The 13555-nt window shown below is 39.6% G+C and overlaps 1 protein-coding gene across 2 annotated transcripts in view; it reads right to left on the bottom strand.

Annotated features, from left to right (window-relative positions):
* Nucleotides 1–985: 985 nt before the first annotated feature.
* LOC121182123 (tumor protein p53-inducible protein 11-like) overlaps nt 986–13555 on the bottom strand; it is a 31270-nt gene continuing 18700 nt past the window's right edge. For both annotated transcript variants that reach the window (XM_041038474.1, XM_041038473.1), the window contains 6 exons: nt 11732–11871; nt 7305–7363; nt 7077–7125; nt 6587–6683; nt 4416–4517; nt 986–3692 (listed from right to left, as the gene is read on the bottom strand). In XM_041038474.1, coding sequence (XP_040894408.1) covers nt 3559–3692; nt 4416–4517; nt 6587–6683; nt 7077–7125; nt 7305–7363; nt 11732–11860 — 570 coding nt within the window. In that variant the 5' untranslated portion in view covers nt 11861–11871 and the 3' untranslated portion in view covers nt 986–3558. The remainder of the gene's footprint in view (nt 3693–4415; nt 4518–6586; nt 6684–7076; nt 7126–7304; nt 7364–11731; nt 11872–13555) is intronic.

Consider the following 13555-nt stretch of genomic DNA (forward strand, 5'->3'; position numbering starts at 1 on the left):
AAGAAGTAAACCAGGACTCAGTCTATTAAGTGGAAAGTATGGAGAGAATGCATACACACAGAAACACATGGTAGCTTTTTGCCTGTAAACAACCTTAACCACACACACATTTCCTCTGCCTCACAATCCCCCTTTTCACCGTTTGCCCAGTGTGTGTGTAAGAGGAGAGAGAATGCTGGGATAGGATGGGAAAAGTTAAAGCTAAAATATGTGGTAGGCTACACCAGGTACATTCATTTAAATTCACTGAAAAGATCTTTGTGGATACCTGAAGATGATCATGTTATGACATGTTCAAAAACTTCCAAACAGAAAACACTAAACAAAGGGGGACATTATGTAACGGCCGCCTTAGTTTCTTTGTCGAGACATGTTAGAACAAAATTTTTAGATTCTGTTTTCTGGTGCATTTGTTTTTTTAATTTAACAGGACATTTTACTGAAGGCTCTCCACTTTCTAGGTTACTTTAGGTAAGCAGAAGGTATTCTGTTCAAGGCTGCTCTAAGCTGTCAGCTATCACATCAATGAGTGTATAAAATGAAAGCCTTTCCCTTGCTGCTGGGCATCAATGATAGAACAAGTTTAAAGCCTACTCAGACGCAGCTCACAGCAAAAACAGGAGTGGAGTTATGCTGGATGTTTTGAGCAAGTAGAAAGCTGTTCTCCACCTTATGTATCCCATTACACAAGTTAGGCATTTATAGTATCTCAGTATGCTTGAAGTAATTGGTTTAATGCTTCTAAAATAAGTACCTGAGAAGAACCCGTCATCATTCCAGAGGACATTTGAGACTTCATGTAGCTGCTTAATATGTGATATTACTTACATCAGAAATGACTACATCCTCACGTTATCCTCCACTACATTTCGCATGATTTGAAGTTGTGGGCAAATCAGTCAGTAATGAAAACAGTTACCTGCAGTTCCGCATATCTCTATCAGAAAGGACAACAAGGAACAAAGTTCATTGCACCACCTTTGAAGTCTTCAAAATAAGCAATAGTGTTCTTTATTTCAAACTAAATTGTGGAAATCCATAACAATTCATTTTGAGGTACAGTATAGCACATATATACATAAAAACACAATGCTACAACTTGAAACAGTTTGACCTGGTATGCTAGTCACAACAGTACAATATATTTTGGATCTACATGAGAGCGAATGAATAGCTCAACTTACCATTCCTCTAAAATTTCAAGAACACAACTTGCCAATGTAATATCTTGACTAATTTACGTCAGAGAACCAGGAGGATGAAAGAGCCACTTCTTTGCCTCCCTCCTGCTGCCCAGCCCCCTGACGCTGCCCATCTCTCCCAAAATAACCAGCTTTACAGACCTTTGAACATTTCACAAGGCTGATGATTTGAGGCCTGTCGTATCGACGGAAATGGATTGACATTCTCCTTGAACTCCATAATTACCAGGACAGAGCAGTAGGTTGGGGCATACAATGTCACTCAGGAGAGTTGCACCTAATTAAACACTGGAAAAAGGATAATTACTACTTTTCAGACGTATGGGAGACCTCACCCATGTTTCCCGTTCCCTATCTGAACTGAAAACTCACCCAAGTAACAAGCACATCTGCCTTCAGCGCTGGACTTGCATCTGCAAACCCACAATCACTGTGACCTCAGGACCACTCCCTTCTAGGGCAGGACTCAACCTGGTCATTTACTGTACAACAATATGGACCACCTTTGGACGGGACCTACAGTGTGCTCCTTGTTCTAAGTTAAATTTACAAAATGAGTCAACTATCTTTAGTCTTTTTGACTGGCCGCAGGTGCTGAAGGGTATGAGTTGCAGAGATCAGAGTTAGCATTGCTGGCACAGCTCTAAAACTGAGCTGGGATGTCATGTACCTGAGGGCAGCCAAGTAATGGGAGGTAGAAAATGTTTTGAACAAACTGATTGGGTGAAAACGGCCACACATTGGGTTATGTCTGTTTTAAAGCATTTAACTACCTTATAAATTAACGTTTCCTTTTCAGACTTTGTCATTTTTGGCTAATGCATCCATCCACCCCCATCAACATCTTTTTTTAAAATTAACTTCGCGTTCTAGATGGTGGCAGCTTGCTACACAGTTCGAGCCATTTCTTTTGGTGGATTACACTGCATGCATGACGTCAAAACACAAATCTCTCTTAAATAGGTACAAAATAAGACACACCAAGAGAAAGATCAGCCTTTGAAAATCATTTAACTAATATCGAACAAGTTCCCTGTTTGGTTCACAAGAACACCACATAATAGCAAATAATTGTATTTACATATATACAAAAAGTATGATGCAGTGTTGATGACTGTTCTTTTAAGTAGTTTTAAGGCAAGACTAAGGATATGATGTATGTAAAAAAAACTGTGCTACATCACTAAAGAGAAACCAGGTCAGGTTTGTTTACCTTGCACACTGACATGCTCGATTTCTGACACTAGTTTTACAGTAAAGGTCAGAACGTTAAATACTTTCTATTAGATCACTGGGGCTAAAGTCCTGTCTAACAGTGCACACACAACAAGGAGAGAACGACTCTTTTAGTAATCCGTTCACATGTGCATTCATCGACATCACATGTATTAATCCCAGAAGTGTAGATATTCTGTACAAAACAATTCCTGTTCACTTTGGTAGAACCTCATAACTGATACCTCAAGGAATAAAAAAAAAAAGTCACAATGTCCCTGAAAAAATGTTTTGATTCAGCATTTGTTTTTGGGTAGTTTAAATCTGAATATGATTGATGGGCATGATTGAGAGTATAAACTGACCTTGAGGGGTTTCCTCAGTGTGCTGACCAAGAAAGCTGTCAGCAGTGTAAGAGAAGGTTCATAGTTACTCATCCAGCATTTATCTTATCAGACCGCATCTGAATCTAACACTAAGCACAGCTGATGAGTTTCCCATTCAGTGTGTTCACTGGAGAGCTGTCAGAGAAGCATGCCAGAGCACAGATATCCAGGCTTCACTTTAGCACACATACAGTTTGAGTTAACACCAACAGCATCAAACAGGAAACAAATTACAGCACAAACCCTTGGTCCTTGAGTTTGATTAAGATGCGGTGTCAAGATGCAACTTCTTATCAAACAGATAATACTAAATACTGAATCTGGAAATCATGTAGCTGTACATTAACAACATAGTCAGATGTTTGAAATTACTCTGTACTGTACATTTTAAATCATAAAACTAGGTGACACAAAAAATGCAATGTACTACATACTGCTAACTCCTTCTTTATAAGAACAGCACTCAGAACTGCACAAAGGAGGAATGTGTGCCAAGAGGGGCTTGACCTCACAGCCCAGTAATTCACTTTGACTATGAGGTTTCTCGTTCTTGTCGCAGAGTCTGGAATGTGAGACTATGCTCATCTGTTGAATACTGGGGGTTACAATAGGTTAAGTCCCATGGAAAGGGGCAGGGGGCATCCACTGGAAAAGAAATGCTCCAAGCCCCAGTCAAATAATAATCCAAACCTTCTGACCCCATGTTTGTGATCTGTGCTCGGCTGTCCCCTCCCTGGAAGTATCACACACGCAGCTCAGATTTTCTTCGGCTTACGGCCCAGGTGGTAGTAGTAAGCCATAGTGACCACCAGGAAAAGCACTCGACTGAGGAGCAGGAGAATAGCAGCAATGGGCAGGATCCCGATCTCCATTAAGGTGATAGATGTCACTGAAACCACAGAGCAACATTCAGTAGTTACAACATGTTTTTTTTTTTTCCGTCCGTCCTAAGCTTGTGTGCGTTTCTTTCCCTAAACATTATTTTAAAAATGGCACATACAACACATTAGGCCAGCCTGTGTATTCTCTGTCTTTCTGACAGATAAATCAAGTGGGTATCCAAAGTTACTGTCTTCTTAGTACAGCATTCCCTCTTGTGTGTTTCGCTGTAAAGTATATCCAGCAGCAGTGGGGGAGCAGTAACACAAAGAAGGAATTCTGTACAAAAGACTGCCAAAGCCTCAAATTGGCTTCAGTTGAACTTAAGTAATTTTCCCACAAAACCAGAACTGTGGAATTTGTCTACCATCACTTGTGCTGAAAATACTTTAGAAAGAGTTCAGATCCAGTGCAGACAGGAGAGATGGTCATACTGTTTCAATGTACATATGGGCATGTGTGTATTATTCTAAAACTTGATAAAGTGTGACCTTCTGATGAAGTGAAAGGCAAGGCTGTGACTCCACCTACTCAACACAAGAGGGCAGTATCAACACATACACACAGAACACACGAACAGAATCCATTCTAATGGTTTTATTCAACTAAGCAAACTCAACTCAAGTCAATAAGTGAGATAGAAAAGGGGGTCTCTGATGCTGTGACTCTAACACCTTGGGGCAAAAACACATAACTAGAACGGTAAAATAATGTGTTGGAAAAGTGTAATCACCTAGAAACTGAATTGCAAAGTAGCAAGCTTCACTGAGCAGAGTCCACTGGATGATGATCTTCTCTGCTGTGTACAGACCATTCCACATGATGAGGGCCAGACCTGAAAAAGAATGTGATAAAAGGGAATTTATAGGCTCAGGGGCATGGGAATGAAAACAGAAAAATAAGGAAGCTCAGCAAAGAAGACTCCTTCCTTTTCAACAGCAGTTCCACCAACAGAACTACTATGAGAACAATTTACTAGAAGTCGTACTCAAACTGTTATGTTCTACATGTACACACAGCGATAATTGGGCTGTTCATCCTGCTGAATGCTCTGACTCATTCAGTAAGTTTACATGCACACTAATATTCCACTATTATTCCAAATATGACAATATTCAGAATTTATTTCAAAAATGTAAATAGCATGTTCCATGTGGATATTCCAAATGTGGCTTTATTCCAAATTTAGCATCTTCCAATAAAGACATGGTATATCCCGATATTATTCGAGTTTTAGGATTTTCTATGGACATGTATATAGTGCATTTGTGACACACGGCCTCTTGCCTGCTTATGGTCAGCTCTGTGTGCGGCAGGTCTTTAAACAACAGGCAGTGTTTGTAATTTTCGTATGCACAGCTGCATGTAAATGGGAATATCTGTGGAATATTCATTTTCTTTAACCATGTAAAGAGCTTAGTAGGAATATTCCTGTATTTCACTCCATCCACCCACACACACACACACATACATACACACACACACACACACACACACCACTGAGGCTTTGGAAACGAGCAGGGGTGGGCAGAAAGGTGGGAGGGCTGATGGACTGTATCCTCTCCCTGCCAGGTTCCATCTGTGTGGCAGATGAGACCCCATCCTTTGCCCCCTTTACCGCTCCCTTGTCTCGTGAGACATCACCCTTTTTCTTCGCTAATCCCCACAGCCTTCCTGACATTTAAAATAAAGAAGCCATTTTTTTTCCTGGCCTTATGAGACTGAAAGCTGGTTCACTCATATCTTCCTCCACAGTGCCATGTGTTTAAGGTTTTATCTCTCCATGGAATGCAATGTAATCATACAGAGGGTTAATTTTCATTCGCTCTGATTTTATATTGTTAAAATTTATCAAGGTATGCTTACAATGAGTTGTGTCCCATAATGTCCTGAGAGGAAGGAGGAAGAGAGCGGATTAAACAAAAGAAATATACTGTGTTCCATTTGTCTATATAAGGTGTAGGTGCTGACGTTCTGACATGTTATCATGTTAAGATGACATGTCATGATGTTCTGGTCTGACTTGGCTGAAAGTGACAAAAATTTATTGAATATATGCTCAGGCTTTCCCCTCACCCTTTGTTCTTTTCTTGTTTTCCCTGCTTACTTTCCCATCAAGGAATGACCGGTGTGCTGCCTGCCTCTCTGTCACAGACACGCTGTGCCTCTTTCACAGAGCCATCACAAACCCAGTAATCACTAACTGAATGACTGACTCACCGACTTGACTGACAGTCTTGTCTCAAACTAAGGCCATTAAAATAAGCGCTCGCACCTCCAATCTAATTTCTCTGTAAGAGGGGAGCAAAGCACAAATGCCGTAATTACCTGACATATTTATGTATGTATGTTTGAATACTGAGTAATACACTGCCTCACACACACACACACACACACACAATACATAGACTGTCCTGCCAATCCCACCATCTTCCCTATGGATTTAGACCTGATATATGAGGCCACAAAAACAGGCGACTGGAGTCGCTGCTCTGGCTACTCTGGAAAATAGGTTTGTATATGTATCCATGCCATGCCCTCATAGCGAACTGTGAATACATAGAACTGAGTGAAATTAAACAGCCTCTGTTTATAGCCTAAAGGAATAATTCTGCACCAAGAAGAGAGCCTTTTGTACATTATCTGAATGCTTGTGTGTAAACTGTAATGAATGTATTAGAAGGAATTATCACAAGAACCCAGCAGTACACCGGTGGACATTTTTAGCAAGTATATAAATAAATAGTAAAATATTGTGTGTCAGCATCATGGCAGAACTGTGAATGCACTCCTTCATTAAATGCAGCACACTCCCTGTACTGCACCTATGCATGAGGAAGCATGAAAAGCTTTATGCAGTTACTATCTGTTCATCTTTCTTGCATCTTCGGAGTGAAGACTTACTAAGCAGTGCTCCTCCATACAGGCGAATGGAAATGCTAGTCGTGGAGAGCTCCTCCTCAAAAACAACCTCATATAGCTGGTTGGGAAACACCAGAGCCTGTGTAGGAAAACAAAAGCACAACACAGCTCTGTCATATCAGCACAACAGCATTCTGTCTTCCCCAAACCCTCCCATAATGGCCCCAAAAATGCAGCAGAATCGACAAAGTCTTACTGTGTGTGAGTCAGAGTCACTGAGCATACCATGAACACTGAGGATATAGAGCTTTTAGGTGACATGGTAGACAGAGACAAAGCTGTTTCTTTAGCTGTCCTTTGCTACACCGCTCAGTTTTTAACATGATTTTTCCTATTTCTAAAAAGAGTGCATTTTCCCTCTTAACTACAGAATCTTTTATTGACAGAGATTATACAAAAAAATGAATAAAGACTTTTAAAGTAATGAAGGGGAAAGAACTTCTTCACTCTAGATAATTTAAGTAGCACTTACCATCAGGGCCATAACTGTGAAGCCCACTGCTGAGATGAGTATCCACACCCTAAGACAGACAGACAGACATTACATGACATATTGCATCTTTCCTGCAACCAGTACTGACTGTACATTTGTTTTCTCAGACTTTACAAGATGTTGAACTTTACTGGAAGTGATACACACATTGACCAGACCCAGTCTGCTGTGTTAACTGTGAGATGTTCTGAGCAGCTGAAATCTCACCTTAGCCCGACAGGTTCTCGCACTGCAAACTTCAGCTCATTTCCAAGCATCTGACTGATCTGTGAGCAAACAAGGCATGACAAAAAAAAATGAGTAATGAGAAGGAAAATGTAATGGCAATCTTGTCATCTTAACAGATTTCTATTACCACAACCTTTAACAAAACACTATATAAGTAAGAATAAAGCTCTCTCCGTGGCGGTGTATTCTTAATGTTGCCAACACATCTTTAGCAAGGTACTAAAGGAAAGGACATTAAACAAAGCGGTGGAGAGAAGAGTGTCAAAGAAGGACCTATTAAGATGTTAATTAGAGACTGTAAATGTCTTCACCTCCTTAATCACCCCCTGAAGATTAAGAGGGTATGTCATAAACAACAACTTGCAGTGAATTCTGGATGAATTATCATCTACTGAGTCTATGGCAAAAGTGAGACCTTATTTGCTACAAATTCTCTTAATCTTAGGAACATGAGTATCCCACAATACTCAATTTGTAATCCTGAAAACCTCGAGCAAATTGTGGGAGACATTTTGACTAACTGAAAGCTAAGTAAGCCGTGCTGTCTCTTAGTAACCAATTGTTCATTCATTGTTTGAATACAAAGACAGATCACAGTTCATATTTCATGAAATGCCATTGAGAATGAATGTTATCACACAGCAATATTGAGAAGACACGCCCAAGAGCTTCTCTTGTAATATCTGTTAGGATAAGCATCTCTCATCACAGATGCTAAAGGATGCTGGAATGCTAATAATCAGCAACTTGATTTTCTAGCTAAAACTTACCAATAGCTGAATAAGGACTAGTACGATGTAGTGTTGAAACAATTAGTCAATACACAGAAAATGTATGAATGACACATTTGATAATCAATTAATTATTTAGGTGACTTATCGAGCAAAAATATTATTGTCAACTTGTTTCAGACTGTTCGTCAGACACCTTGTGCTATGGGAAAGTATGATTTTTCACAATTTTATAACATTTTGTTATAAAATTAACAGTTAAGCTGTCAATCAAAAGAATCACCGGAAGCTTATATATATATTTACTATTATAGGATTATAAGGTCCTTTTGTACCATCTACCATATAAGTCAACAAGTTTAAAGAACCAATCTAGTGCACAGTATGTCTGCAAATATATGAAAAAAACCCCCAAAAAACAAATGAGATGGTTCAGGGAGAGAGCATTTAATGTGTTATTTAGGGGATAAAGGCTTAGAAATTATGACAAATTCAGATTAAGGCTTCAAATACACAAGGACAGGGAGGTTAAAAAAAACTGTTCCAGACAAACCACAGAGAGGGCAAGTAGAAAAAATAAACCCAGTTTTCTGCCTCAACAGACAGCAACCCACAGAGAAATTACAATTGTTGGTTGGCTGTGAAGTTGAATTCCTTCCTCCAAAGCCTTCGGGTCCTATCATTCCCCTAACATCAAATTATTTCCCTTTATCATTAAACATCTCTTCAATCAAAAACTGTTCTTGTGTTCTAGTCAGACATAGCATCACTGAAACTAAAAATACACTGAAGCATGAAAACCACTAAGGCAGAGAAGACGAATCATTTTCTGGCAAGCAGTGTTTACAAAGAACTCACTATCAATTGGAAAGTAGTTTTCTGCTTGATGAGCCCATGAAATGTCAGAGTGAATGAAACAAAGTTATTCATGTCATATACTAGAGAGATCAGGATAAGGGCTTTCAAGGGTTTTGCCTTTTATCATTTTGCGCCATGTAAATGTTACTAAGCAGAGCAGTTGGAACATTTTCAAAAACAACAGTGTTCCTAGTGATTCCATCAAATCATGTCATGAGAAATAACCTCATCCATTTAAGGGAGGTTAAGGTCAAAACTATTATACATTATGACTGTAACAATGGGACCCAATGGGATTTTCTTTTTTAGTAAATCTCTATTATCCACATTAATTCAATTATGCAAAACGCATACAAAATATATGAAGATACTTATGCATGTGTTTATTTGCAGCAAACTTTAATCGATACACAAATAAAATGACAAGTGCCAATGCCAAAGACTTATTTTTAGATAGCTTTGTAGAACTAGCTATTTATGACATAAAAAATGTGAGGAAGATATGATTTAAAGTGTCTTTAAAAAAAAAGCTAAATAAAAAGGATAAGAAGGAGAAATGCTATATCTGTTTTACTGTTTTTTTAAGATTCTTGAACATTTCCTCTCATCCATGGCTGCTGCTGGCTTTGATCTCAGAGCAGAACCCTTAAGAAAAGACTCACTTGAAGCTAAAAATATTAAGAAAACGAGTTACAGACTAGGCCTATTACATCCCTCCATGTACTGTGGCTGAGGTGCCGGAACACAAATTCATCTGTGCCAGCTGTGATCATGTGACCAGGTGAATCAGCCTTCCTGTGCCATGGTTTCAGGGGCTGTTTTTGACAGGAACACATAAATATTCATGACTGGCATGAGAAATACTCAAAGGGAACTAAGCGTCAACGGATGGCACAGGGCTGGCTTGGGGTGGAACAGAGCGGAAGGGAGTGGGGGAGAGAGAGAGAGAAACAGGAAAAGGAAGAAACACACAATGCTGTTTGCGGAGAGAGACGGTTAATCATGTGGCCTGGTTTTGTCATCAATCACTCAGTCAGCTACATTAAGTAAACAAAATGCAACATTTCAGCCAGAGAACATGAAAAATATTCAGGAGAAGTAGAATCTGTTATCCACCAACCTAATATTTGTCATTTGAGTATGTGCACTTCTCATCTGATGGATGTTGTGACATTAAGTGGATAGTGATCACCATTTCAGCCTGTCTCAGCCCGTGATTCTCTGCGACACAAAGTCTTCACAAAACATTGCTGTATGTCTTATTTATGAACACATGGATCACACATCATGCCTTCGGAGCATGGTTGTTTTGCAACATGAACTTAGCACTTAAGTAGTGTTTCAGTGGCTAAAGGAAGATTTCAGTAACACCCCGGGCAAAAGAGGCAATACCTGTAGCACAGCTGCACTCACATACAAAACAGTAACAGAAATACAAAGCCGTTCTCTCATTGAAGAATAAGTAACAGATATTCTTATCTTAAAGCAGTAAAAGAAGCAGGAAGAGACAGTCAGCGTACCACAGGAGCACTTCCCTTCTTTGTTTACAGGAACCACTGGGATAAAGTCAACCATTCCCTCCTCCAAAATCATTCTTGCTATGCACCTAACCTTACTTTTAGATCCCATGGGTCTCTTTACCAGAAACACTTGCGGCAAGAATAAATGGAACAATTCAAGTACGAGCACAATGCAGGAGAGCAAGCAACAATTACACTGTACGAGCAACAATTTCTAAATTAGGGTCAATGTCACGGTTAAATAGGGAAACCCACTTTTCAAAACAGCACGTACAATAGGACACATTAGGTAAAGTATTGTGTTACTGTACTCTGCATTATTACAATCCTTGCAGTAAGGATCTAACCACAGGAATCTTTTTTTTTTTTTTTAAATCAAATAAGAGTTATTAGCATGGATGTTGAAGCAAGTCTTTCCCTCTCTTCATCAGTGTATGTATCTCTATCAGAATGCTCTGTGAAAGGGATCTAAGTGGCAGATGTCTGGGTTAGGCTCCTTGCTAAAACATTAAGAGAGAAAACAAACACTCAGGAGGGCTGAGAAAAGGGGGCCGACATCTCATCACAAGCTATCAGCCACCACCGTATGCCTGCTCCCTTCTGTTCTGTTCCCTGCTCCCACTTGCCTGATTAATATTTCAGTGAGGAACAATTTGCGCTGCCTATGTTCATTTTAATGCAATCTGATTAAAAAAAAAAAAAAAAATAAAAAATCAGTGGGATCTTGATACTTGAGCCCTCTGAAACAGAACAAGAAATTACTGACAGTCTGCAAATATGCTGCTCAACATACATGAATATGACAAGTATTTTTGTGTCTAATGGCATGAGCCAGCATGTGTGCTGTTGTGTTTTGGTATACACATCACTGTACACTGTCCATATGAATGTGCAAATGCATGGGAGACTTGGAATATAATACACGAGATGCAAGAGGCAGGGAGCCTCCCATGGGAGCCAGTTACATCTCAGTGGGGCTGCGGGAGCTCATGGGATTACGTGATCTAGATTCACTGAAGCATAAGGAGCAAATGCACACAATGGGACATTGTGAGAGTGATGAGCCAATTAGCAGCCTATTGTGGCTTTTAAAAGGAATCCATAGCTCTTCGCAGGGTTAATGAATGCATCTGTGGTTGGTGCCATTTTTTATATTATCCATTTGACTCCTGACTGTTTAACACGTGCTTACATAAACTGTTTGTTGCACTAATGCACAAATTATTTGCTTTTGTTGTCATTACTGCCTATTACGGAATAGAAATGACTGGAATATGTTCAAGAGAAGTAATCTGACCTTAGAGCGGTGTACTTCGCCATCATCATCCTCGCCACCAACCCCAAGGATCTTCCGGCTCTTCAGACGGCTTATCAAGTCTGTCTGACTGTGCTTCTTCATCAGAGGAGGGTGAGGTTTAGACGACATGGTGCACACACCTGACAAAAAAGAGCAAAGAGGTACATGGTTTGAGTAGCCGGGATGGCAAGCATTGTGTGCATAGCAGTATTGCTGGAGGGGATTTAAATTAATAAATGAAATAGGAACTGAGTAGGAAAGAAGATGGGGATTAACACGAGAAAAATTGAGTTTCAATTTTCCATTATGTTAAAAAAAAAAAACAAAACAACAAATAACAGTGTTTCTTCTGTTATTACAGCTCTCTCCGAAGAAGACTCCTCTGTACAGCACAGATAGGAAGAGGTATCTACCAATCTACAAATAATCCCCTTGAGGACTTGACTTATGCAACACAATTACATAACACGGGTCTTGCAAATACAAACAACCCATGAAGCCTTCCATTTAAGTCTGACTGGAAGCAGGAGCCAGATGTCCTGTAGGTCTGCCAGAGGGCCAACAGACGCAGGTGCCTGCTCAAAGAGCCAGTACATATGATAGCGACATAGGCTACTGGTTCACACACACACTTGTAAATAGAACTGGGGTTTCTGGACACAGAGGGTCTTACTGTCCATATTGATCAAGTTCCATTGACAACATGTGACTCATTAACTGGAAAGTGGTTTTGATGTCAGCTTGTATTGTCAATATGCCCTAACCTTGGCTACAGACATTTATGTCTCACTTGAAATGGCTCCTCAGTGTCCCCTTCTTCATTCAATGATTTCATCATCTACTTTCTTCTCACTTATGAAACAGTTTCTTGCCTTAAACTGTCAGCATGAGTTATTTTTATCCCCACTGGTGTGATTAAAGGAGACTAAAGCTTCATTGGTGCTCAGCCAGCTGGTTTTGTCAGTTTTTCCAAGTGCTATTTGGTATTTCAAAACCAAGAAATTGGGCAGAAAAAAGAACTCTGGTTACGCTTTGTAAGTCTAAAAGGATTTTTAAATATTTTTAAAACCTTTTAGGTGTTATACGTAAGTATTTTAGCTTAAAAAGTTCAATAATAAAATAAAATCCCTGACAGTTTATAGTAAGTAAAATAATAGTTTTAACATTGTGTCAAAGACGTCTCTATTGTGTTGCAGATATCTACTGAAGTTAGAATGCTAAACAGCTAGCCCAGGCCTGTCATATCATCGAAACGTCATTCAACTCTCACACTAGCTCTCTGTGAATTCTCAGAACAATGAGCTGCTTACACAGAGGCCCAGTTGGACATTACACAGACTTTGTACTAAGGAGGTGTGAGGGTAAAGTCCATTTAATGTCCACTTCAACTGATTTGGACATCTACATTCATACATACAGCTCCACCAGGTAATGTCTAGAAAAGGGATGCAGTATATGCGTGAAAGCAGCTATACACTGGGACAGCTTGTCTAAAAATTGATGGCCACTCCACAGGGCAATTCTCTAGAGGAGTAAAACAAGAGCAGTTATTGAACCACGCTCCTAAGGATGAGAACAACATCTCTAACAGAGACAGTTCTGTCCCCGGGAAAGGGGAAAAACCAATCAGTGCAACCAAGAAACAACACTAAATGATCAGTTTTCCACCAAAAGGGAAGTGTATCATCATAGTTAGAGACACAAGGTAAGCATTGAGTAAATTTCAACCAATACTGTTTTCATACAGTCTAAACTGCACAGCTAGGCTGCACAAGAGAATATATTGTAAACAAATAAAGCAAGCAACACAGCATTTTACAGGCT

Source organism: Toxotes jaculatrix, chromosome 5, assembly GCF_017976425.1.
Source record: "Toxotes jaculatrix isolate fToxJac2 chromosome 5, fToxJac2.pri, whole genome shotgun sequence".
In the NCBI taxonomy this organism is placed as follows: Eukaryota; Metazoa; Chordata; class Actinopteri; family Toxotidae; genus Toxotes; species Toxotes jaculatrix.